At 39.6% G+C, this 27,419-nt stretch overlaps 1 protein-coding gene across 1 annotated transcript in view; it reads left to right on the forward strand.

The window, feature by feature from the left end:
• Window positions 1-27,419, forward strand: part of ppl (periplakin) — a 90,192-nt gene that overhangs the window by 27,298 nt on the left and 35,475 nt on the right. Inside the window, 9 exon segments of the mRNA XM_028813888.2 lie at window positions 4,321-4,420; window positions 4,864-5,018; window positions 7,622-7,742; window positions 11,862-11,987; window positions 14,148-14,189; window positions 15,830-15,991; window positions 19,466-19,573; window positions 25,006-25,060; window positions 25,063-25,100. Coding sequence (XP_028669721.2) covers window positions 4,321-4,420; window positions 4,864-5,018; window positions 7,622-7,742; window positions 11,862-11,987; window positions 14,148-14,189; window positions 15,830-15,991; window positions 19,466-19,573; window positions 25,006-25,060; window positions 25,063-25,100 — 907 coding nt within the window.

Here is a 27,419-nt window from a genome sequence, read left to right on the forward strand (position 1 = left end):
GTCACCTTACCTTCTTGTGCTTCAAACAAACAGGATTATAACAAATTGTACCATAGATACAAATGAATAAAGGTGACAACCAAGTAATAATAATAGGAGGATGACTTTGGGTTGAAGGTGCTCTAAGTAGCATACCTAATACATCACTTTTTTCCCTCCACTGTCATTTTTATAGTTTTTTTTTCCGGAACATTCTATCTAAGCTGAAGTCTGAGCTCTTCTATTTGCCCATACAGGCTTACTACAATATAAGGAATGGGCCAACAACCATGAAGACCCTTCAGTCAGAAACTAAAAAAAAAAATGATGGTTCCAAAAGTAAACTTTACAATATGTGGTAGACTTGGGTGTAATTTTTTATTTATTGCACATTGATGGTATTTTTTTGTTAATTCTCTCTTGTAAGATACTGGCAGGGGGTTGAATGACCTCTAGATAAATACAAAGACATGCAAATGGTTTAATGCAGTCAGACAGCGACTCTCCCTACTATGTTGATAAATGGATTCTTTTATGAAAGTGAATGCCTACTATGTTTTATTAAAGCACCTTATGGTTTATCATTTTTGTTGCTTTTGTGTGTTCCTTAACACTTTATTTGTTTATTTTTATTATATTGTGCGTGTGGAGTCCAGATATTCTCTCATGTTTGCATGAGTTTTCCTCCTTTTTCTCCTACCACACTCCCAAAGACTTGGAAGTTAAGACATTTGACAAATCAATATTGGCTCCCTTGAGAGTGTGAGTGTTGAGTGTGGATGTGTGTGAGCGGGCAGTAGGATGGACTGGTGCCCTGTCCAAGGCTGCATCCTGCCCTGCACCCAGTGCTGCCAAGATAGGCTAAAGCCCCTTGCAACCCTGAATCAGATTAAGCAGGTGGGAGAATGGTATGATAAGATGTACTATATATCCCAGGATTTCACAGTGGTCATCAGTTTGGTCTTTCATTCCCAGAGAGAAGAGTTTATTTCTGTGTCCTCTTTTGTCCATGTCAGTCCACAGTGGAGTGAGCTAGAGTGTGGGTGCATATATGAATGTACTCCATAAAGAATTAGTGTCCACTACAGGGTTGGTCCAAACTTGCTCCCTTGATGATCCTGGAAGAAAGAAAATCAATAGATGAGCGGATATCTGACCCTTTCATCAAATTGCTTGTGCAGATTTTCTGTTGTCATTGCGAAACATTAGCACTCTCAGGTTTTATAGTCCACTCCAGGGAGAAATTCTAAATAAATCGACCCATTTTCAGAATTCGCTTATTCCAGTAGAGGGTTTCAGTCGGTTAGATAATATCAGAGGCCTGGATAGAATGCAGGAATGAACGTGTCATCTTTCTGCATGTTTTTTCACATTAACCTCCTTAGCGTTATGTTTTTTTCAACAAAAAAAAAAAACATGTAAAAAGCGTTATTTTTTTGGCTTGAAAAATGACATTTTTATTACACCTTAACCTTCTACTGTAAACATGAAAAACACTAAACGTACAAAGTCAGAAGTGTAGAAAGTATAATAATGATACAAATAATAATAATGATGATGATGATGAATAACAATGGCAATATGAACAGCACACTGCACATGTGTGAGTGACATGAGCATCACTTTCAGATTCCTAGAATCACTTTCGGTTTCACTGACTGTTTCAGTTTCACTGCCTGAAGACAGATTCAGTTCGTCATCACTGCTGATAAGAGGCATCTCTTACAAGACACCATTATGAGACTAGGAGAAGATGTGTCTACACCATTGCCTGGGTAACATTTGGGCCTGACACTTACGCAGGACACACCTATACTGCTGCCCGAGTAACACTTGGCACTAACGCTGTTGGCACTTTTACATCCCGAGTAATCTTTGACCTAACACTAAGGAGGTTAATAAGATGTTATATATCATGATATGTGAAGTACAAGTCAAGGGATGTTATGTTTAAGTTATGTAAAGCACTAGTGAAGCCTCACCTGCAGTACTGTGTGCAGTTTTGGTCTCCATATTAGACATAGCAGCACTGGAGCAGGTCCAGAGAATAGCTGCTAGGCTTATTCCAGGACTGAGAGATATAGGCCATGATGAGACTTTGAAGGAGCTGAAACTTTTCAATTTAAGCAAACAGAAATTGAGAGGTGACATGATCAAAGTGTTTTTAAATTATGAAGGGAATTAGTACAGTGGATCCCGGCTTAGAAAGTTGTTAAGCGCAGATTTCGCACAAACACTATAAAGTTTTTCTTCACACAAAGAACCACTGACACTTGGAATAAATTGCCAAGTAGTGTGGTGAAGAGTAGGTCTTTGGGAAGCTTCAAATGTTGACCTGATGTTATTTTGGACAAATGTATTGGGCTGAATGGCTTGTTATTGTGACAATTTTTCTAATGTTCTAATTAAAATATGTTTTTTGCTTTGTTTCCTCCAACTTACAGCGAAAACTTGGGGGTTGGTAGCAGGATTGGCACTCCAGCCACCGTCAAAATCCTCACACTCTTCCATTGTGATGCTGAGGTGTCACCCGCTGTATTCGGGTCCTAATCCAGGTGGTTCGTTGTGTGGTGGGTGTGGCAACTCACGATCAGCACATGCTCCCAACCTCCTCCTCCTTGTGATTTTCATTCATCTCTAAATTCAACATTATTCTCACATAAAATTCTTGCCTACATGCCTGACCAGCATGCCAAGAATTCTACTGTGCTGCATGCAGTGCCATGATTACAAAATATTAATAGTCAAGGACAATCAGGTATATCTTGTGTAATACTCTCTCTCAAGAGATGTTTCATCAGTCATCTCTAGGCGTGTGTAGTTCTGCTATGAGCAGCACACAGTGACAGACTGTTCAACACAGCTGGGTTTCCTGGATCTATCATGATATACATGTATTTTCTCATCTAGCCTGGTTGCCATACGTTGTTTGAAGTCTGGTTTACCATATTGCTTAGACTTTACTCTGTACTCTATGGTCAACTCTGAATCTGTCCTTGTCCTTAAAATTGCCCCAGAAATGTATCCTCTTATACCAGAGATGCAAAGGCATAGTTTAACAGGGCAAAGAGATGAACATCATGGTCACAAATGGGCAGTTCACTACTGTAGGATCTACAATGGGGTTTCAGTTGTATTTAATGGGAATAGGTCGTGGATGGTTTGCAAAGTGTGTCACGGTGTGTTGGTGAAGGGTAGATTAAGCAATTGACATTGCTCCTCCATTCCCCATCCCGCTCTGATGATCAATAACAATTAATTAATTGGGAAAATGTTAAGCCGATTATCTGTTAATCTCCAAAGGGGGCCCTCACCTAACCGTTTTGATGATTGTCCCTATGATTATTCAAAGTGCAACCGTTCTGGCAATCAGGGCATTTAGCACGGAATGGGTCTGTAGATGCTAAGAAGGGCAAGACTGGGTTTAAGAAACCCTGATTTAGAAAATCAGAACAGGCAAAACCCAAAATGTTACCCAAAAGCCAGAATCCGTAATATCTGAAATTCATTGACCCTCACTACTATAACACACTGATTGTTGTTGTTTATTTATTCACCATCTTGGACAACCAACAGTCAATAACAACATGACAATCACCACAGAAAAAATGCACAAAATGGTGGTGTCAATGATCATGCACAAAATGGTTCCACAAAAGCATTACAAAAATGAAAACAACAATGAGAAAATTCAAATAATATTATGCATAAAATTGGGTAAAGAACTGGATTCGGCATGTTTGAAAACCTTCAAATCATCAGATCCAATAAAACATAGTGCTGCAGGAGGCCAGTAGTCATGTTTCCTGATTAAATTAACCATAGGGTCAATCCTGCCATCCTCCATGATGGTTAATTCTGTTGGTGAACAATTTACAACTACAGTGCTTACTGTTGACCAGGCTACCATTAATCAGCTTTGTAGTTACAGAGTGTAAGTGCTGCTGTGCCACCTGCATGCAGATTGGATACCTAAACATGGCTGTCAAGGACTTAAACACTATCAGGCTGTCTTGGGGTGTCATTCTCCTGGCAAAATTGGAAGTATCACATTCAAAATACATGTATGTTACCTGCTCCCATGCTTCACTGGGTGGCACACCAACATTTGGTAAGATTTCTTACCATTATGTTCACCAACATCACAAATGCCTTGAATTTAAATCATCTTCTACCTCATAGTCTTGCCTTACTATCTTGAGTTGATTTTGTGTTGTTTTCCCATTTTGCCTTGTAATTGATCCAGCGCTGCTACTTGTTGTAAAAGTGCTATTTAAAAGATTGACTAATTAAAACTTTATGTTTTTATTATGTAGTTATTATTATATTTTTTGTTTGCAGAACACAAGCATCTGAGTTGAGTGAACTGATTGAAAGACTGCAGAAGGATGCTGACGAAGTGGAAAAGAACATCATCGACTGTGACGATAAGCTACGAAAGGTCACTTATTTTAAAATGTCATCTCAGTGTGTCCTTTCACCATTCCCTCCATTATTCACCCCTTCTCACAATTCTGAGATTTCTTCTAAATAAGAAATGTTCTTTTTCTGACCAGGATGTCCTTCATTGTAACTCCTGGTCGTCCTTCTTATCCTCCTCTCTAAACCTGAAATTGAAGCTAAAGCAAACAGAAGCAAATCAACTTGGCCATTGTGTACTGTTGTCACACTTGAGTGTTGTGATCTGTTGTCCACAATGTTCTTTTCTCTTTATTTGTTTTGTAAAATGCTTTGGAAAGCATCTAGTGATGGTGGTGGCTGCTATAAAATTCATCATCAGTGTGGCCAGCTATTCCTTGTTCATTTAAATGGCAAAGCTGAAATGGGTAAAAATTTCCTGAATGAAAGTATTACTTCGTAAAGCTCCCTATTTTTGTTTTGTAGGATATAGACAGAATTCGAGGAGGGAAGTCATACCAATACTACAATGACATTGAGGGCAAGATTGCAGAGTCAAACAAGTTGCTGAAAGTTTTGGAGGTTTCTGCTGCTGATGCCCACAAACTGAAACATCCACAGGCTGCGATGATAGAGGAGGAGTGAGTTGCTCTTGGTCATCTTCAAAGTCTTACTGTGTGGCGTGGGGTGAGATTGACAGCACATGAACACGGGGTGGTATAGCACTGTAATGACGTTGGCGCCAGCTCTTCTGTGGGCTATCTGGCTTTGCGTACTCTCACCAGTCCTGAGTGGATTTCCTGTGGGAATGCCAACATCATGTGGTGTTGGTGCACATTTGAATGAAATCCTAGCATTATAACACTAAAACAGCAAACCCTTGAGATAAGAAAAGTATCACGCAGTATAGATAGATACATAGAACTTTTTTGTCACCAGGAGGAAATTTGGCTTTTTACAGAAGCTGTTTAGATAGATAGATAGATAGATAGATAGATAGATAGATAGATAGATAGATAGATAGATAGATAGATAGATAGATAGATAGATAGATAGATAGATAGATAGATAGATAGATAGATAGATAGATAGACACACACAATGTGGTCTAAATACACACCAGAATGAATAAAAAAAAAGAAATTAAAAAAAAAATGAAAACCTCTGACTTGGCAGTCCCACTCTCAGTGAGGCCTTATGCAGATGTATTGCTGTTGGCATAAATGACCCAAGTAGCATTTCTTCACACACTTCTGCTGAATAATTCAGTGGCTGAAAGTCTTCAGCATTAGTGTGTCAGAGAGAGGATGTGCAGCATTGTTCCTAATGGCACTCAGTTTTGTTTTAATTCTCTCTTCGCTGCTAGCTCCATGAGGTCGGTATGCCCAATAACTGAGCCTGCCCTTTTAAATATGCTTGTTGATCAGGTGGGCTTCTCTTAAAGTGACATTACCACCCCAGCACACCACAGTGTAGAAAACTGCACTGGCTGTCATAGAGATAAAGAACATGTGAAGGATGTTACTACCCACTTTAAAGAAACACATTCTCCTAAAGAAAAACATTCTGCTCTTTCCTTTCATATATAGTTCCTCTGTGTTCCGAGACCAGTACGACTTGTTATTTATGTGGACCCCCAAGTACTTGTAGGAGTGGACCACCTCTACACCCACTCCTTGAATAGTGACTGGACATAGAGGCTCTTTGGTGCTGCGAAAGTCAATAACCAGTTCCTTGGTTTTGTTGACGTTAAGATGTAGACAGTTCTCTTTGCACCAGGAAAAAAAGTTCTCCACCTGACTCCTATACTGCACCTCATTCCCCTTATCATTACACCCCATAAGTGCAGAGTCATCTGAGAATTTCTGCAAGTGACATGACCTGATGTTATATTTACAGTCTGAGTTGTATGGAGTGAAGAGAAAATGAGACAGGACTGTTCCTTGTGGTGCTCCAGTGTTGCTGACATCGATACCAGAAACTCAGTCCTTGAGCCTCACAAACTGCAGTCTGCCTGACAGATACTCTGTTCTCCAGGACACCATAGGCTCATCCACCTGCATATCTCTGAGTTTACCCCTTAACAGGGATGGCTGAATGGTACTTAAGGTGCTGGGGAAATCAAAAAACGTCATCGTCACAGTGCTGACAGCTTTGTGCAGGTGAAAATTGTCCAATAGACAAACTGCAGTGGGTCCAGGGGGTCTACCACAAGAAAACTCATATAGTCCAGGGCCAGCCTCTCTAAGGTCTTCATGATGTAACACGCAAGTGTCACTGGCCTGTAGTCATTAGGTAAAGAGGCACCCACCTTCTATGGAACAGAAACTACGCAGGATGTTTTCTCCTTCTAGAACATTTTTTATATGCATAAAAACAGAGCAGCATACATACTATATATGTGTACACAATACTGTATATACAGTATCAAATTTGTATTTTATCATTGTTTATTTGGAGGCATTGTAATGTTAAATAGTGTTACTATGAGCAAATAAACAACTACGATAATTACTTTTAAAAATAACTTTGTTTGGTGGCATTAGCGTTTTGCATACAACTCTATCTATCTATCTATCTATCTATCTATCTATCTATCTATCTATTGTGTAAATAAAGAAGATAGAGTCAGCCCAAAGAGTTGAGGTTTAAGCATGGTTAACCCCATTTAAAAGTTGAAGGCTGTAAAAATAAAGACTTATGCCTACAAAAGGCCAAACAGATTCTCCAAGACAGAAGTGTCACTTCTGAGGGAGTCTCTGTCTTCTATAAATGCCCATCCTGAAATGAACTGCCATTTCCAGTGGGCAATGGATTGAAATACAGGCTTCCCATAAGGGGTAGTTTTCCTTGTGGACAGGAAGTGAGGTCATTCTTCATCTGGCTGGCACCCCTCTAAATTGTAGAATTAAAAAGAGGTTGTGTTAACAACAGCACCCCATGGTATTGTTTTTGGACCCCTGAAAATATCCCCTAAGTACACGTGCTTGACTAGATAGATAGATAGATAGATAGATAGATAGATAGATAGATAGATAGATAGATAGATAGATAGATAGATAGATAGATAGATAGATAGATAGATAGATAGATAGATGTTTTACATCCAGATTCTATAGAAAGGTAAGCACTCAAAGTTCAGGAGTGGCAGTCAAAGTGTGCACCTCCTAACCCCTTTTCTCAGCTAGCCCTCTGCTGAATCATGTTCATCACCTGTCCTAACCACACTTTTTTGTTTAATTAGCATCAGGCAGATGAAACAGCGAATCCTCAAACTGCAGGCTGAGAGTGACAGAACCTACAAGACATCTCAGACGGATAACATCCCACGGATTGACTGGGTGAAGATAATTGATGAGAAACAGGTAAGCTTTTTGGAAAAATCAGGGGTCCATCGCCTCAGTTCATTCAAAGTTTTGCCATCTCCACACCAATCTGGAACTGAGTGAAGCCCAGTCTTCTTACATCAGTACTTGACACTTCACTAACATTACCCAAGACCCAGACCCTTCTGCTCAAATGTACCTTTTTTGACTCACCATCAACAACCATTTCCCACAGCTCTGTAATCACCATCAGGCCAGACAGTGTAGAGTTGAAACAGATGTGCTTACGTTTCAGTGAGACTCTAGGAGGACCCTTAATTTACCTGTTTTGTGGAGGGGTTATGCATTCTTGGAAATTGAACTGGACTGACAGAGAGTTTAATGCTTCTGCTTCCTAGCCTGGATGCTGTATGCCTACATGTTCTCCCTTTGTCTGTGTGGCTTTTTCTCCAGTTTCTTCCAATATTCCAAAGATTGTCAGGTTAAGTTCAGTGGTTTCTAAAATGAAATAAGTGGCTTCAGTGATGGATGTACTGCACGTATACAGTAAGTACAAGATGAGAGAAAGATACAAAGTATCAATAAGCAACCCACCCATAAGACCACAACACCCTCTTACATGCACCCACTCTTTCTGTGTAGTTGGGTCAATGGCTTAAAGTGGGCAGAGAGGCTACTGGCCCATCAGGGCAGTATTTTCTAAACTTGTACCCCTAAGTCAAGAGGAAATTAGAATTCATTTTTGAGATCAGGAATTTTACTGTTTTGGAGGCTTTGAAGGATCACATTTTCTAATGAGACTTTACTGCTCACATAACACTTTTTAAAATTAATAACACAAAGGATAGGTTTTATGTGCTTCAGTAAAAGCATGGGTCCAGCTAGGAAATGGGCAACTATGGTAATAAAACACAATGGAAACAAACAAGTGTGGAGAAGATAAGCTAACAAAAAATCAATGATGTAGATAAAAAGAAGCATTCCTTCTGCAGTGGTCAAGGTGCTTCCTGACATGCCAGTATCACAGAAAAGTCAAACATGGGAGACATAAATGATTAATTATTTTCAAACTTATCTTGCTAATAACTTACTACAAGCACACAGTCTCACCCATGTGAAACTGGCACTTCCTTACGGTTTTTATACCTGCCTAGTGTACATTTCTGAGTTTGGTCCTGAACAGCAGTGCATGGAGGACCTGATAGTAAATTGTAGTGCATTCTAAAATAATAGTAATATTTCAATATAGATAGATAGATACGGTGGCGCAGTGGTAGCGCTGCTGCCTCGCAGTTAGGAGACCCGGGTTCGCTTCCCGGGTCCTCCCTGCGTGGAGTTTGCATGTTCTCCCTGTGTCTGCGTGGGTTTCCTTCCATAGTCCAAAGACATGTTGGTTAGGTGGATTGGCTATTCTAAATTGGCCCTAGTGTGGGTGTGTTTGTGTGTGTCCTGCGGTGGGTTGGCACCCTGCCCGGGATTGGTTCGTGCCCTGTGTTGGCTGGGATTGGCTCCAGCAGACCCCCATGACCCTGTGTTCGGATTCAGTGGGTTGGAAAATGAATGGATGGATAGATAGATAGCACTTTATTATATTATAACAAACAGCAGCCCCCTCCCAAATACCCACCAGAATGACTAAAAAAGAGAAAACTAAATAAAAAAGAAAATGTCTGACTTGGCTAAAGATAAAAAGAGCAATTATAGTCCCAGTGATGTGTTGATACAATAATGTTGCATTTTCTAAGGTTTTAAAGTGGTTCACTTCTGCAATATATTATTATGAATTATCTCATTTCAGTTAAACTAAAGTTATAGTTGAAACCATTTCCTCTACACAAAAAAAAATGTGTCATTCTGTTACACCTAATAAGAAACCCTTTGATTCATCCCATTTTTATTGTGGATGCCAATTTAGTTTTTATTTTAATTATGCATTCCGAGTGCCATCACAGTCTTGACGGTAAGATTAGAAATCCTCACTTATGGTACATAACATGCCCATCAATACACAAAATGTCTGCAGCCCCAAAATGGTGATTTTACCTCTCTAGGACAAGCTCTTTGTTAGTAGTAATGCTAAACCAAAATAAACCAAAATAAACTGAAACCTTCAACTTATACATGGACAGAGCATTTAGAGTATTTACAGAGTATTTAGTATGGTATCTGTTAAGGCTATGTCACATTATGCAGCATTTGCAGTGATTTTCAGTCATAACCTTCACTTACATAATCTTATTAAATTGGAGGCAGCTGGAGGCACTCAGTGGCATGCACCCATGAAGTTGGTTGCATAAAGTGACATGCCCATCAACTCACTCCAATAATTCAAACTCAATCTGTTTTGATTTTGTCTTTAGTCGTAGGGGTGGGCTGTGTGTGTATGAGAACCGATAGCGAATGAGTGTATATATGGAAGTACAATGCATAGACTGTAGCAACAAGAAATAAGGAGTGCATGTGATTTGGACCTCACAAATGGAAGAGAACCTCATCTGTCTGAAGTATTGTGGTTTACGTACTATGACAGAGTAGAAACAAGAAAAAAGGGGCTGAGATTACTGTTGAACTTGCCATACCTGTTAACCCTTCATACAGTGCTGGCTCCATCATGCATTATTGGCTGTCAGAAAAAGAGAGCAGAACTGTGCTGGAAGTTCAATAAGCAGTCAGTAAAGGTGACATGGGCAGTGATTGTCAATTGTTTAAATTGACACAGTCCAGTACTGAAATCAACAACTGTGCTTGGCAAACCGGACATACCTCACATCTAGAAGTTGCATAATGTGACATCCACTTTTAGGAGAAAGGCATTTTGTTAAGTAAGTTTTAATAAATGCAGTGCTTTAGCGTTTCGACAGCTGTCATACCTCAAATGTCAGCACAGCTGGACAGAGTCTTCTCTGTGCTGTCAGAACCTCAGTTGGGAATTATTGTAATTTCTTTAGACAACATCAAGAATTTTTACTGGTAATTTTTTTGCTACTGTCAGCATCTCATCAGAGTGTGTTGTGAATCATTTTATGAAATTATTGGAGTTACTGCAGTGTCAATTTTCATGACAGCTCAGGTCATTGGCACAAATATGATAGATTGCACATACTGGATCACCGTAAAAAAAACAATCTGGTAGTAGAACAAAAACATACAGTATTTAAAATACAGTTTAACAGACACAGACAGATGATGGTGGGAGCGTGGTTTTCTCTTTTATTTATTTCACGAATCTTGAACGCCAAAATATAGAGTGTGGACCACCCTTATGCTGTATTGGTGATGCATGGGTCGAGTGTGAGCAGGTCAAAAAAAGTTTTTTGATCAGTAGGTGCAGGTTGATACCTTACTAAAAGCAATAAAATAATAGACAAATGTTGTAAACAGTAAGCCAATAGCCAGCAGTGTAGCCTGTTGCTGAGACGCAGTTTCCCCTTCGAGGTTAGTTTTCCAAAAACAAGTTTCCCCCACCTGTACAAACTTACAAAGGCAATTCTTTATATCCCCGTAACATGTCCAAGCAGCAAGCACAACTTCAGCAGAACAGGTCATGTTATAGAATCAACTGGCTCAGTAATAGTACAGTGGACTCAATTTTACTTCTTCATGCACAAAATGTGCCAAATCAATGCAAAACCCAGTTTATTTATTTAGGCCTGATAACAACTTTTTTAATTTAATTGAATCAAAACACTTGCATGTAAGGAAACGCCAAAAACAAGTATGTAATTTCTGTTTCACTAACTGCATGGTAAAGATGTACCCATTATGGCAAGAATTTTACGTACTTGGATTGCCTCTGGTATTTCAGTAAGCGTTTATTGAATTGACGTTCAAATTTTTTTTGCTGTTGTTATTAATAGAGTAGGGTCGAGTATGGGTCAGTACTTTGATCATTTCATTTTCAGGTTGGGAATTTACGGGTTCATTATTTATGATAGAAAAAGAAAAGCGCAGACTTGTATGTTGTTGTCAGCTTTCATCAAATATTTTGCATTTTTGCGTTTAAGTAAAGTGCTCGTTAGGCAAGGTCTTAAATGTAGTAAAAATGATGGAATCGAATCATGGATATTCATATGCATTTATAAAATAATATTTAGTGGCTGTGCAGCCCATCCTTTTGAACAAAACCATCAAGTGTAACTGGGTCTCTCTCTTTTTTAGGCCGCCCTAAATAACAAAGGTTTTGGTGCTGACCTGCCCTCTGTGGATAAACAAGTGGAGGAGCACATTCTGTTCCACAGTGAAGTAGAAGCCATTGCTCCTCATATCAACCAAAATCAGAATAAGGTGAGTGACATTGCCAGGGATGTGAATACCTCTGAGGACATTTGTGGGTGAGCTATGAGCTTAAAAGACTGGGGTGGTGGACAGTGGCATCAAGAGGGAGGACCTTCAAGGGCTTAAAGCCACTGATATATTGAGTCGAGCCCCAGATCTTTTATTTATATATATCAAAACAAATTATGTATAACAGCAAATGTGCAACACCATGAGGAACAAGATGCTGACATTCCATAGAGTACAGGCAATAATAAATGAGAGTGCAAGAGCTCGAAAAAGGATGCCCCTTGACACCCACAGAGGGGCTAAGATCCTGATTATGCCCCTAGACACCCATAAAGGGGCTAAGACCCTGAATTTTCCCCTAGAGACTCATAAAGGGGCTAAGACCCTGATGCCATCAGATCCTAGAAAAACCCCTGGGCAGTGGAGTTTAATTCAGGCCCAACATTGCCGTCTCCTTGCTTTGGCTAACCAGTAGTCTCCTGTAGCACATCAAGTCCTCTCTGTGAGTTCGTAGGCAGATGCTTGGACTTTTTATTGCAGTACATTCATTTATTTATAATGTGACCTCCTATACAGTACTATTAAACTGATCTCATTTCATTTATTTTACTAGAGAAAGCCACAAAAGGTAACAGACTGCACTGGTCAAACTCGATTGCATTAACCCCATCTAGGCAACTGTCAGGCCCACCCAGGCCAACCAGTCTTTCCAGTGTGTCTGGGGTCTTCTCCCTGTTGCTCGAGCCTGATAAACCTTCTGATTAAGTCAACCTGGCTAGATTTGTTTAATTATTGAATGCCTTGAAATTTTATTCCTAACATTTTTTATTAATTATCTCCATTTACAATCCACTTCACCTTTTGAAAACATATTTATTTCAATAAATGTATTATATTAAAATAAAGTTGACTTTGAGTGCTATAAAAATAATTCTACTATAAACTATCTCCTATTAGAATAAAATTGATTTTTTTCAAAGATGTACATTTTTTCATATACTGTTAGAAGAAATTGGCATGAATGTTTATTAAAAAAAACAGTTTAAAATTATCTGTAAAGGTGACATTTTATAAATACACTAGCTGTGTAAGCCCGTGTTGTAAAAAGCCTGGGTTTCTAGAAACCATGGATTCTTCAATCAGTCAATCGCATTAGCGGTTAAGCAGTTAAGGTTAAATGAGGCTATACTGGCTCTGGACCAGGAGAGTACAGGTTGCAGGACCAAGATTGGAAACTCCTGTTCTGCTGGAATAAATGACACTATTTTCTCTTTCAATAATTCCGTTAGAAAGGACTACTGGCAATAGTGTTAGTGGTGCTACCTGCCTAGTCACTGTCAGTGTGGAGTCTGCATGTTCTCCCTGCTTGTTCTTTGTGTACTCTAATTTTCCACCATATCACAAAAACCTTTGTGTGAAGTTAGTCGACAGCTCCAAGCACACTTGACAAATGAACGAGTGTGCCCAAGCCAAGGCACGGGTTATTCCTTAATGTCTAGAATCTAATGCTGGTTAGTTAGGCTCTAATTGCCCATAATCCTAAAATTAAATTGTGAGAGCTCATAAAATGAATGACTGACCTTGCCTTTGTGTAGCTTGCATGTCAGCATGGATGGCACTCCTGTCACATCCCAAACGTCTAAGTGTTATGTCCACTGTTGACTATAAACTGGTGTGGTGTGTGAGTGAATGTACTCCAAGAAGGACTGAGTCTTGGTCCCAGGCTGCTTAGTGCCAGAGGCCGTTTGAATAAATGTGGCCTCAGATTTTATTAGAACCATTTGTTTTTAGATTCGCTCCTAACATAACTATTGTATTCTCCTCACATCCTGAAGATGTTTGTCTGTATGACTCCATGTGGACCCTGTGTGAGTGTACATGTGTAGGTGATTGACTGACGTCCACTCCTGGGTTGATTCCAGCCTTTCATCTAACTCTGTGCTCAGACTGTCTACAACCTAGACTTGGATAAAGTGGGTACAGAAAGTGGACAGAGGGCTAGATGGAAGGAATAAGAGGATTAAGTGTGCTTTTTCACAGCCTTAAAATATTCAGTTAGATGACATCTGAATTGAATATTACTTTGTTTAGTAAAGTTTGCTTTTCATTGTCAAGTCTCTCTGTGTGAGCCTTAATTTTTTTTTCTCTTTGTCTTTTCAGGAATATGTCAGTGGAGTGAATGTTAAATACAACAAACTGCTGGTAAGCAAAGGTTTTGTACTTCTATACCATTTCTTATTTTAGCAGTTAAGCACTTTCTGTTTTGCATTTCCTAAGACTGTAACTGTGCCACCCTTCGCCACCACTAAGAATTTTGTGCCAGACCACAAAACATGCAAAACGTGGGGCCTTTAAGAAACAAATACCTTGTCTTAGATTTTTAATGTCAGAGGATACCATGGTGAAGACTAACATGCTTCTTTATAATAAGACCTTCTCCTGTCACCTTTACTTCACTTTGCGGTCTCTTTCCTCCCTCAGTGTTTAAATTTCTCAAACGTCTATACTGGCTTTTGTTAATTTTTTTATGTCTTTTTTCTGGATCAATTTACGAGCACTTGTTTTGGGAGGGTTCTTGAGCTCTAAATTCTACATCTCCCATTAATATTTTGATTCAAAATTTACTTTTGTTGTTATGTATTACTTTGTACTGTATTTGCTGCCATCTTGGTTATTTGTGATCGCCACTATTTTTTCCTCCCATTGTTAGAGCAGCTCATGTTAGTGGCAAGCTTTCAGAGATCATGACCCATGTTATCAATGTGATGGGTTTAAAAGGTCACCCATGAGATCATTTACCTATCATTTACCTCTGGGGGTCAGTAGTGGTCTCTGAGGAAGGCCAGAGCCTTCCTGATGGTGAGAGCAGACCAGAGTTTTGTCACTTTATATAAAATGTTTTTAGGAGTATATTCTTTTTATTTTAAGAAGTAGCCCTGCCTATAAAACAGCTCACAATATTACAAGGCAGACTGCTTATTGTATTTGCTATTGCTAAATTAATAATTTTACTGTCAACATGGGCAAATACATAGCATTGCCATGTGGCAGCTTGAGCTCCATCAGGGCAGGTTTGCCATGTTCTCCCAGAAAAGGTTCCAGCATCCCATGATGCTAATAAGTAATGATGGACAGATGAGTGAATGTTTGTAGGTTTATAGTGTCATTAGCTGTGCTATCTGTCTTGTTGAAATATAAGAAAATCGACATAGACCTACACGTTAATGTTTGCAGTGTCACCATTTTGGAATGTATTTTGGAATGTAGCAAGAAAATGCATTACATTTGTCAGCCCAACAGATGGCGCCTCACAAACATTTGTAGTAATACAATGCATTACTACAAAAAGTCTGTTGGAATGACAAATGCAATGCATATGTCTCTGTTGTATGCCATCTAGTATGTGATTCATAAAAGCAGTGTTAATGTTTGTGGTGCGCCATGTGTTGGATTGACATAGACACAGCAGCCGGATGGACACACAAACACTTTTCTTTTTATGAATGTGGGTGATTGTCACACGTATAGAATACAGTGAAATTCTTAATTGCATATTGTGAACGTGAACAGTTTCTAAGTTTTCTCTTAATTATTTTGCACAATTCCATTATTTTTTCTTCATTATATGGGTTTTTTGAATATACTGAATTCAATTTTGTAATTCATTTTCTTTACCGGGCCGTTTTCAGTTTATTTGCATTGTTTCACTCCTTACCATGTCTGTATGGTGGATTCAGACCACCTTGAGTTTGTTTTCTCCCTCTGCAGAGCTTTTTATTTATTTTTTAATTACTAATGATATGTTTGACTCAAGGAACCCATTGTGCCTTTTTTATCTGCAGAATAACTCTCAGGCAAGGCAGAATGACCTGAACAGCCTGCGCGACTACATGCAGCGCTGCACCAATGAGCTTTACTGGCTGGATCAGCAGCAGGAGGACCGGATCAGTTATGACTGGAGTGATAAGAACTTGGATTATATGTCTCGGCAGAGGCAGTATGAGGTAATGACGAGAACTGTCACAGAGCACTGGTGCAAAGGGCACAACAGGGGCACTACAGAGGCCAAGATCAGACCGGTCTCCAGCAGAATAGCTACAAGAACACTCAATCACTCATTCTTTCATTTATATACTGCCTTACATAGGACACATTATTGCAAGGAATGTTGCATAGAAAACAAGTTCAAAAAAGCTAACCATAAGGACCCCTCATCCCTCAGGGTGGTCACTGAATGAGTAGTGCATCATTAGCCGAGATCACAGGCCTAGCAGACTGTGTGCAGTCAGAAAAGGGAGAGGGGATATCTGAGAGGCCTTCATTCTACCTGTTGGAGACAGTCCTGTTGAGCTGCTAGGTGTTTATTTAATAGTGTGACTTTCTCCAGTGTGAATATTTGGGGGTTGATTTTAACTGAAATTACAGTAAATATGCATATATACAAGGCGGGACACAAAAATTCCAAGAATGGGTCAAGAATACAGGAGTAGGGTGTACTTCTCGAATTTGCTGATGCATATTGTATACCTACAGTTTGGTTAATCAGTCCACTGAGTGCATCAAGTTAAATTGATAGAGTAGGTATTTCTGGAAAAAGGATTGATTTCATGAACATTTTTGGGTGATCCCAAACTTTTTCAACACTAGAGTGTAGATATATCTCTCTATTATAAAAAAAATCCTGGAGAGAAACAGTAGGGTGTCGAGATGTGATCTTCACGTTCAGATCACGGAAGACAGTTAAAAGACCCGCGAGGACCTTAAACATGAGACATTGTGCCAAGAGATTGACCCAGGACCGTCTTGCGATGACGTAGAACATGAGATTCTTGCAAGACACGCCCTACTTAATCAATATCAAATAAGACAACGGGGCAGCAAAACATTCAGTCTTGTGAAGGATTTGAGCACACACAGACCCAGGGTCTTAGCGCTTATAAAGCGTATAAGGAAAATACGTTATAAATGAAACATCGATGAATAAGCGAAGAAGAAAGCAGCGCAGAGAAAAGAGACTCAAACGCTTTGGAGAGAAAAAAGAGCAAAAAGAAAAAATAATCTAGGTGCAAATTCAGAAAATAAGGAAAGTAATTATCAGCCAGTAACAAGTGGAATTGAAACAAAGCAAGTCCAAATCAGGCTCAGAATTAAAAGACAGAGTAAAAGACAAAGTAGAACTTCATAAACACGTTCACAAACGTTGGCGCTATACACATGCAGAGCAGATTATGAAAGCAGTGGAATTCGAAATGCTCAAAAAAAAAAAAAACGTATCCGTGATACAAATGTGGATAATGTTAAAGAATATGAAAGTAGGAAAATTAGAAAGTATAAAAAAAAGAAAGTAAAGATCGCAGTAGCGCAAACAAACAGAAATTATTACTCGAAAAAGGGAAAATAATCAATACGGACCAGGTGTCATTGAAAAAAAAGCTGGACAAAAGCGAGGTGAGAAATAAAAGACAAAGAGTAGAAAACAAAGTAAAATGTCATAAAGAGGTTACAAAACAAAGGGGCCAAACACATGCAGAGCAGGTTAGAGATAACGAAAACTAGAATTCAAAAGACTCAAAAAAAACGTAGGCGCGAAACACATGCAGAGCAAGATACAGAATATGAAAGCAGAAAAAAAACGACAGTGTCAAAAAAAGAAAGTAAACATCGCATTAGCTCAAAAAAAGAGAAATTATTACTTGGAGAAATAACTAAAAGGCGAATAGAGATCGAATATATGGACACAGGTGATATGTCAGAAGTATGTAAATATTGTAAGGCTTTGAAGTTTAAGTCAGAGAATTTCAAAACGTGTTTTACCTCTCATACATTTATTGGTTACTTTGCAAAAAAAATGATTAACTGCTGATGATGTACTGTAGATCGCTTTGTCTGTGCTTAAATTCCAAACAGAGAAACCTATCCTGAATTATGGTACAAAGTCATTAAACATGTCTCACTAGCCTCATTTAAAAGATTCAGCATATTGGGACTTGAAAGATTCCAAATATTGTTTTTACATAAGTTCTGAAATAAAAGTGAAACTAATGAAATTGCAAAAATTCAAAGAAAAAAAAATCTTAAAAGTGTGCATCTGGAAAACCAAACACAGGGGGTTGGAGAGAGGCGAAGCGAGCAGGGGGCAAAGCCCCCTAGTATATAAATAGTATATACAGTATATGTATAATGCAATGGCATACTGCACGATAACGTGCAGTGAATACTCTTAACTTATAGTTTTCATGGTCTTTCTCTGTACATTTAGCATTTGTTTGCTCAGAGGTTGATGCGCTTGCTGCTTCCTGAGCAGCTGTTCTTTTCTCCACCCTAGCGGCCCACTTCTTCTCTTCTTTCCTTGGCATCTTTTCGCGTTAAAACTGATTAAGTCAATGTTTGTGTTGCAATTACTTAGTACGTTTTCCTTAATTTTTCACTTAAGTTGGCACTTAAGTCTTCAATCTGCCTCAAGAATGCTTTAAGATATTGGAGAGGTAGGGGAAGTGATGGCGAAGGTGGGAGGGAATGAGAACGACGTCCGTACGCATGCGCCACACAGCCACCTTGCTGCGCCCTGCCGAGAGTTGATTCTAAAATAAATAAAATGAAAATAAAAAGAGTGATAAAAATCATCACCCCGAAAGTGGTCACGTAGTATACTGTATGTGTACCAAATTTCAGGTCAAAATGGTCAAACGGTTTGCAAGCTACAAGTGATTTAAAATCCTGGACAGACAAACGAACAGCCACAGGATAGCGTATTATAGAAGAAGATGGATTCAGCATCCCAGGTTGAAATCTCTTGCCTGGTTGATGTCTATGTGGAATCTATATTTACAATTCATGTCTGCAGAGATTTTTCTTCACATCTCTAAAGATGTGAAGTTTAGGTTAATTGGTGATCTCAAGTGTTAATGTGTAAGAGGGAGAAAATGACAGACATGCTGCCTTGCACTCAGTGTTGCAGGGATAGGGAGCAGCCCTCATTCATGCTCCCCCTACCCAATGACCCTTAATTATAATTGCATATATTTCCTGTTTTAGAACTAAGCCAACATGGACCCCAAACTCAAGTTTCAGGCTCTCTTTGATCTTGGCATATGAAGGCGACAAGAGGGGAGAATGAAAGTCCAAAGCTGCATTGTTCTGTAGGGATAGCGATTCATTGATAGTGTGACACTTTCTTATGTAGTTCTGAGCTGAGATCTCATCACATTCCCTGTCTATGGTGGTGTTCCTCTTATGTCCATATACATTTTCTCAGTGAGTTCCAATTTTCCTCCCTCATTCCATAGATATGAAGGTTAGATTTATTGGCCTGATCTGAGTGATGTAGATTGGTATGTCCCGCAATAGACTGGTATTCCATGCTGGGCTAATCTCTGTCTAAAGCCTGAACTGAAATGAACAGATTCTGAAGGAATTTTTCACATTGGTGGGACTCACAACCATTTTCATGATTAATTCCATTTGCACTTTATTGACAGAATTTTATTAACAAGCACCTGGAACCAAAAGAAGCTGCTGTGACCAAACTTCATGAGGATGCCCAAAACCTACTGGCTGAAAATCACCCTGGGAGAAATGCCATTGAGGTAAATTCGACTTTGACATCAGGTTTTGCCATGCTTGTTTGCATTTTGCACATTTCCCTAGTCTGATCGCTGACCTTATGAAATGTTGGTTCAAAAGTGTTAGTTTGCATGTGTTGTATTTTGCTTAGTCAGTTCCCCTTCACATGCCATTAATTTAAAGAAGAAGGGAAAATGACTGGATGAATTAATTAATAAAGGAACATATGAAATAATTAGTCAACTATTTAATTACTTGCCAACGCCCGCCGTAGCATACGGCGGTTGTAAGAATAGGAACGGAAAAACGGTGAGAAAGGAATTCAGAAATCAAGAAGAAATAAATACTTCTTGAAAGACGCAGTTGTGAATAGGTGTTTTGGTGGAGACGACAGATAATGAGTCGAAAGATCTAACCCTAGAAAAAGCCATGTACAACTGGACCGTGGCTGAAGGACTGGTTGTTGTAGATAAACGCAAATCTTTGCAAACGTTTGTCCTTGGGACTTGTTGATAGTGATGGAGAAGGCGAGTCTGAGTGGAAATTGTGTGCGTCTAAATTTAAAAGGGGAGATTGGTGTCTGAAAGAAGGAGAGAGATTCTGGGAATGAAGATTGTTTCAGAATTTTGGATAGCGATCAGTTTGCACTCAATATTATTTGTATGTATTCGAGTAATGATGAGTCTTGCTCCGTTGCAAAGGCCTTTTGATGGCATAATATTTCGGGAGGAGCATAACTACAGCTCCCAGCTTCAGATGAAGGATATGGGTAGGCATGCCAGTTGGTGTGAGGGTGTGTAAAAAACTCCTCTGGGTACGTTAGTTGATCATTAGGATCGTCACTGACTACTGTATCTACACTCTTGAAGGTCACTTTTTCACCCTGTATAAGATCAAGAAGTTTGTTGTTAATATGTAGAGAATCGTCGTTTGTGACGTTCAGTATTGGACTTGTAGCAAGTTCTTGGGGAGTCACAGTCGAGAAATTAATATCACTGTAAAGTTGAGAAACTGGGTCTTGTTGTTGTGGTAAACATTGAGAAGGTAGTTCTGCTGTGTCTCTAGTTTTTACGTTCCCGAACTTGAAGAAGCCATTGAACAAATTGAGTTTCAACTTTCGAGAGCTGTCATATTTTTTGTGAGTTTTAGGACTTTCATTTCGTTCCACAGCCTGTGTTTGTTGATGGAAGAGACAACGGTGAGGGCTTGATAACCGCGGAAGATAACAGTGAGTATGTGGCGGAAATTAGGGATACTGTCCTTCATTTTATAACAAAGGCTCAGGACAAAAACCGTTGCAGTATAACGAAAATAGGAAGGAGTGAAACCAGTGCCAATGGTCGACAGAGTACCTTCCTGTAGCAGGCTACGGAAAACACTCCCCAGGCGCACACATGGCTGAAAGGTCACTCGGTCAGGCTAGATATAGGGCGGTGAAGTGACACCAATGGGGTCATGAGAGAGGAGCGGGGAACACGGTAGTCTGAAGGAGGAATAGGAATCGAGGAAAAGCGGGCGTGGGGGTGTATGGGAGGCCTCAGGCAGCGTGGAGGGTTTGGAAGAGCAAAAATAGGAATCGAGAAATGCCGGTGTCGGCTGCGTGTGGGCAGGACCGCTTTTGAAGAGGAAGCAGGACGAACCAGAAGAGAAATGTATATAAGAGATTACTTGATTTATTTATTAACTAATTAATCTGTTGGCTCATTTTTGATCTCACCAATGAAATAGTAAATCAAAATGTTGCGTAATAAATTAAAAACACAATTGACTTCATGGGGTTACTGCTGCTGTATCATGGATTCTGTGTTCTAAGGTCAAGTCCTATACTGTATTTGTTTGTGTGAATTTATTTGCGGAAATCTGGTTTTACTCCCACATCTCTAAAGATGTATGTGACTGACATCTGAGAGTGAGCGACTAGCACCCTGTCCAGGGTTGTTCCCAACCGTGTGAATGAAACTACTGAGACTGGCACCTCTGGCCCTGAAATGGATTAAGCAGTCTTAGATTGTATGTGTGTGGTATGATCTGGAATTTTACTTACATTTTTGGTGGAAGTTGTAGAGACCTTTTTTGATCTTTAACATATCTATTTTGGGTAGTTCTGTGTAGAGAATTAATTTTTAATTTGTCATTTCATTTTAATTTATTCATTGAATTCTGCTGGGAAAAGGTAGAATTTTTTTACCGTTCTCCCAGAGTGCACTTTAGTGTATTGGTGTTCATGACAATCATTCTAAAGGAACTGGGAGTGCACCACATGTGATGTCACACACATCCAATATTAGGATATTAACAGTGTTAGTGTGTGATAATCTTTTCGTCTAATTCTTTTCTGGTATATGACCTTGCTTTTCTTTCTAAAACCTTTGCTATTTTGACTCACTTTTTAAGATTGACATCTGTTAGAGATTTTGTATGTTAGATTATTTGTGCCAAAATGAAATACAATCCAACGTATTACCTACATTGAAATGCAGTACACATTTAACTTTGGCACGGTTTTATTGTGCCATTATTACAAACATATCAACCTGACAATCAATTGCTTTTCACTTTGGTAATTTTATTCTTAAAAGCATATTGCATTTTAATTCATGTTCATAGATATCACGTCATAAATAAAAAGAAAAGCAGACGTAATGCATTTCACTTAGCAGTACCTCTGTGTGTATTGATTTTCGATTCCAGACAACCAATGTGGTCATCAATGTAAAGATGGCTCAAACAACAAAAGAATTTTGGGGGTGCTAACTTGGGCCTCCCTGTTTACTCTCAGTCTTTATAAACAAAATAGACGCACAATGGTGTGACAATGAAAACAGTTGCCATGTAAACTGTGTGGCTGCTATTAATCAGGCTCTGTCATTGGGTCAATAGTTGTGGAGCTTCTTTCCTCAGGTCATCTCACTATCAAGTGACCACTCCTTCCAGGTGGTCGCCATTTAAAGCCCAGGGACTGGAAGGGGTGGAGTCAGTTGCCCTAACTGGGTGGTTTCATATCACTGTGGAGGAAGAAAATGACAAGATAGTTAACGGCAGCTCCCCCACTCGACTCAGAGTGGTACCACATACCTGGGAAAAGCTTGGATGGTGATCATCAGGTGTATATGCTTGACACAAATCAGAGTCAAAAGGTGGGGGCAGTTGAGGAAAGAAACTTTTCCTCTTCTAAATGTTTCTGTATTCTGGTGGTGAGTTGCAAGTTTAATCAATGTGGACTGTGGAGCGGTTAACTGAAACGGCTAAAAGATTTTGCTGAAAAGCTTACTCTTATGTTAAGCTATCTAAAGTTGTTTTCTTTTTATACATGTTAAATTAAGCAGTGTAGTAAATTTTTTAGGTGTGGGTCGTTAAATACTGAATATAGTGAAACATTTGTTAGTGTCACGAGCTTCATTTCTTCCTAGCTTTGTATTCAAGCTTTGTTTGCTCAAACTCTGGTTCATTGTTTCATATTGTATCATATTGATTACTGTAATTCCCTATTCATTGGCCTCCCTGCAAAATCTATACAGAAGCTACAGTATATTCAGAACTCCGCAGATACAGTCATCACCCACACAAAGCGTTTTGCTCACATCTCCCCTGTTCTCTCCAAGCTTCACTGGTTACCGGTTCCATCAAGGATTGAATTCAAGATTCTGCTTCTCACCTTCAAAGCCCAACATAACCTTTCCCCCCTCTACCTCACTCTGCTCCTAGCACCTTACACTCCTTGTTGCTCTCTCAGGTCCTCGAGCGGTAATCTCCTTACTGTCCCACGTACCAGACTCTCCACCTTGGGAGGCAGGTCCTTCAGTGCTATAGCACCTCAACTCTGGAACTCTCTTCCTCAGTCTCTCCGAGATTGCTCCTGTTTCTGCACTTTTAAATCGCAATTGAAAACTTTCCTCTTCTATGAACTTTTGTCATGTGTCATTTTTTTTTTCTCTGCATGTAAAACGACCTTGGATTTGTGAAAGGCGCTCAATAAATGTAACCTATTATTATTATTATTATTATTATTATTATACCTCTTGTGATAAACAGATACTATATAATTTTTCCTTTCCTTTCCTTTCATTTAGATTGCCAGCTTCCACCCGTTCAATGAGACGGTGAATCCCCTGCCTTATCCACTCCTTGTTCACCTTTTTTCGAAGTACAACACATTCATGATTGGAATGCCTCTTTCCCCAACTGTTGATGTCCCTTGCCCCCTACATTTTCACACTGACTGCTCATTTAGTTTTAGTACAATTAAATTGTGGTCTTGAATTGAAATACAAAACACATAGAGCTGCCACTAACTGAAATGCAATACGTCTGATTTGCTTTTAGTTGTCATCTATTGACATAAATTAAAATGTAATACGCTTTTATATTGCATTTCAAACTAACATGGAAACTGTGTGCCATTAGTGAAATGCAATCGACCATTTGGTTGTTGTATGTTTTTAAGTATGACATTTATAAAAACCGGGGCAGGATTAAATAGCCCACTTGCATATGTATTGCATTTCAATGTAGCTGACACAATGGATGGACATTTAATTTTGGCACAAATAATATTCTAAAATTTTGGCTGCAACCTTGGCTTGGATTCTTGATTTCTTAAAAATCCTCCCATCATTGAGTCAGTACAATATGTTTTCATGATTTTTGAGATTAAAAACCAGCAGATCAACCATTACCGAATAATTGGCCCAAATTTTGTCAAGATTTAACCTGTACAGCAACTGCAAAAGGTGTCCCAATTTCAAGCAGACTATAAATGATTATTTTCCCAGACTATCCCATAATGTGTATGTAGTGGTTAACTTGTAACATCACCAATTTGCTTTCAAGCTCATCAGAGCTACCCTTGATTTCAAAATGTAACCATTAAACATGTTCAACATTTACAACTCCAAATCCTTTAATATGGCAGGACACTAAAGACTGTTATTCAATGAGAGACCTCCATGATGTACAAACAATGGTAACCCCGTTTTCTTGGGTATGGCTTCAAGAACATTTTTCTTTTTTGATCCTTCACTACAAACTATCAGAGCAAACTGAACAAAACTGTCGCCTATCATATTTGTTCTGAAAAGATGAATTCCGCAAGATCCAAGGTTCAGAGAGTCATGAGTGTAAATCGGTTGAAGTGTAATGTACTTAGTGGGCATAATCTTCTAGCGTGTGTATTCCTATAACTAAAGACAGACCAGACAACCAAGAATTGGTGAAATCTGTAATTATAAGCTATGTGGGGGTCTCTGAAATGCAAGTTCAATTTAAAGCACCTAGTTGATCCTGGCATAAGTGGTTCTGTGCTTTTTGCGTGCTTCCTCAGTACTGAAACTGAACAGAATAAACCAAAGCATTTCAGTCTCAATGATGTGTCATCTATTGTTAGAAGTGTGCTTTTAGCAGATGACCTTAATTTAATTTAACTGTTCACCTCATTGTCCAATTCATGTTTTCACAGGCACATGCAGAAGCTGTACACGCTGATTGGAAGCAATACCTAAACCTGATGATCTGTGAGAGCAACACCTCAAGTACATGAATGACTACCACAAAGTGAGTGAGCACATCTAACTCACATGGCACAGGGGTTCCCCCAAAATCCTGCTTTTGGTCTTTTGTAAAACAAATAAATGAATGGGGTAAAAAATTGGCCTGCACTCCCTGTACTCTTTCCTGTTTGTCTTATGTTGAAGATCTGCAAGCTGGGTTTACAGAATATGAATGTATAGATGGTCTTGGGTGTCAGTGTAGGTACAAACTTAAAAAAACGAAACACAGAACATGGGTATTTATGCCAAAACAAGCGGAATTGGATTAGTAAATAAATTGTTAAAAGAAGAAGAAAGCACGGTGAAGTTAAAATATATAATCACAAGCAGTAAAACAAGTTAAGAATAAACAGATATTAAATTAGTGAAAAAGAAATTTGCTTACCATTTTTTGGTAAAACCATTGATGGAGTTTGTGGGTGGCTCTTTGTACTTGCAAAGGGAAAAACTAGCAATGTGTGCATGTGTGTGTTTACCCTGCGGTGGGCTGGTACCTTATCCAGGGTTTGTTCCTGCCTTGTGCCCCATGCTTGTTGGGTTTGGCTCCAGCTCCCCTGTGATCCTGCCTAGTATTAAGTGGGCTTAGAAAATGGTATGGTATGGTATTTCCATGCTGAAAAACAAAAGGTTACAGACAAAGTGTTTCAGCTGTGCAGCCTTCATCAGACCATAAAGGAGAAAAACAGGTGGTATTGTATAGAGGAGGGGAAAGGGGGAGCAGAGCAGATGGAGATGAAGGACATGCACTTCTTTTTCAAGCTCTCCTAGTGCTTCTCTACTTCCCATGACTCACCTCCACGCTCAGCGAGTATAAAAGCCTGAGACGGATTTACATTCTGTCCTAGGGTTAGCCCCGGGATTTTCACTGGATCCGGGCAGCTTTCTCTCACCCTGAGACCTGAATCTGTCTGTCAGTCTGGAGGTCTGTTAGCCTGCTGCCAGTCTTCCATGGCGATGCTTTTTTTCTACTGGTAGGGTTAGGTGTTCCTCGCAAATATGGGAGTCTTATGCTCTCTAGCATCCTGAGGGAGAATTTCATGCTAGCCCAAGGCAACATCTGACTCTGTAGCACCTGGCTGCTCTGGTCCTTCGCAAATGGATAGTTTTCTGCATACGTGTAAGTCTTCCTGCCCCTCTAGAGGTGGCCTCCATTCCTCCATTCTATACTGGCATGATATGTGCCAGTGCATGCATGCCTCCCTAATCCTCCTAGGGTCTTGACGGACTATGTGCAAGCCCATCCTGCTTATACTATATGTGTGTATATACTGTATGTGTATATATACTATATATATATATATTATATATATATATATATATATATATAATATATGATATTATATATATATATATGTCCATCCATTTTCCAACACGCTGAATCCGAACACAGGGTCACGGGGGTCTGCTGGAGCCAATCCAGCCAACACAGGGCAGGAAACAATCCTGGGCAGGGTGCCAACCCACCGCAGGTATATATATATATATATATTGTGGTGGAAAGCATCCTGGACACAGACAGGCGGACACGTTTACATCACCCAACACACGTTTGTTTTCCTTCTCCATATTTACATAAGTGCACACGCAACCCCAAAGTCCCCAAAAGTCCTGGCCAACAACCAAATGCCTCACTCTCTTCAGGCCGCCTCCTTGCCTTGACGGAGGGAGGAGGCCCCTTTTATTATCCCCTGGATGTGCTCCAGGTGCCTTTCGACAATCTTCCGCCGGCACTACCCTGACACTCCGGGTGTCCCTGATCCTCTTCCCTCCAGCACTTCCGGGTGTGGTGGAAGTGCTGAGGTCCAGGGCTCCATAGGCATTGGGGCGCCCCCTGGCGGTGGACCACGGGCACCTACAGGGTTGAGCTTTAAAAGCTCTATACCCGTGGTCCCCATAGCCACCAGGGCGGTCACCCCCATGTGGTCTGGGTCCTCCGGGGTGTCCCGGCTGGGTCGCCCCCCCCAGCCACCTGTGACAATATATATATATAATATATATATATATAATATATATATATATATATTATATATATATATATACACATACACACACACACTTAATTTCCATTTATTGTAGAGATTGCATTGTGGAGATGCTGTAATCTTAAAGCTTGTGTGTGATTCTGTATCTTTTATAGTGCCTTTCATGTCTATTTATCATTCAGATATCACTCATTTCCTGTCTATCAATTGTTTTATCTGTCTATTATCACTTAGTGATAGGTAGACACCATTTCTTTAAGTTTAAGTATGAACTTCTGCATTCACCTTAGCTCTCCTGAGGGGGATAAACCCCTGCAGCAGAGTTTCCGAAGTGTTGTCCT

The sequence above is a fragment of the Erpetoichthys calabaricus genome, chromosome 11 (assembly GCF_900747795.2).
Source record: "Erpetoichthys calabaricus chromosome 11, fErpCal1.3, whole genome shotgun sequence".
NCBI lineage: Eukaryota > Metazoa > Chordata > Cladistia > Polypteriformes > Polypteridae > Erpetoichthys > Erpetoichthys calabaricus.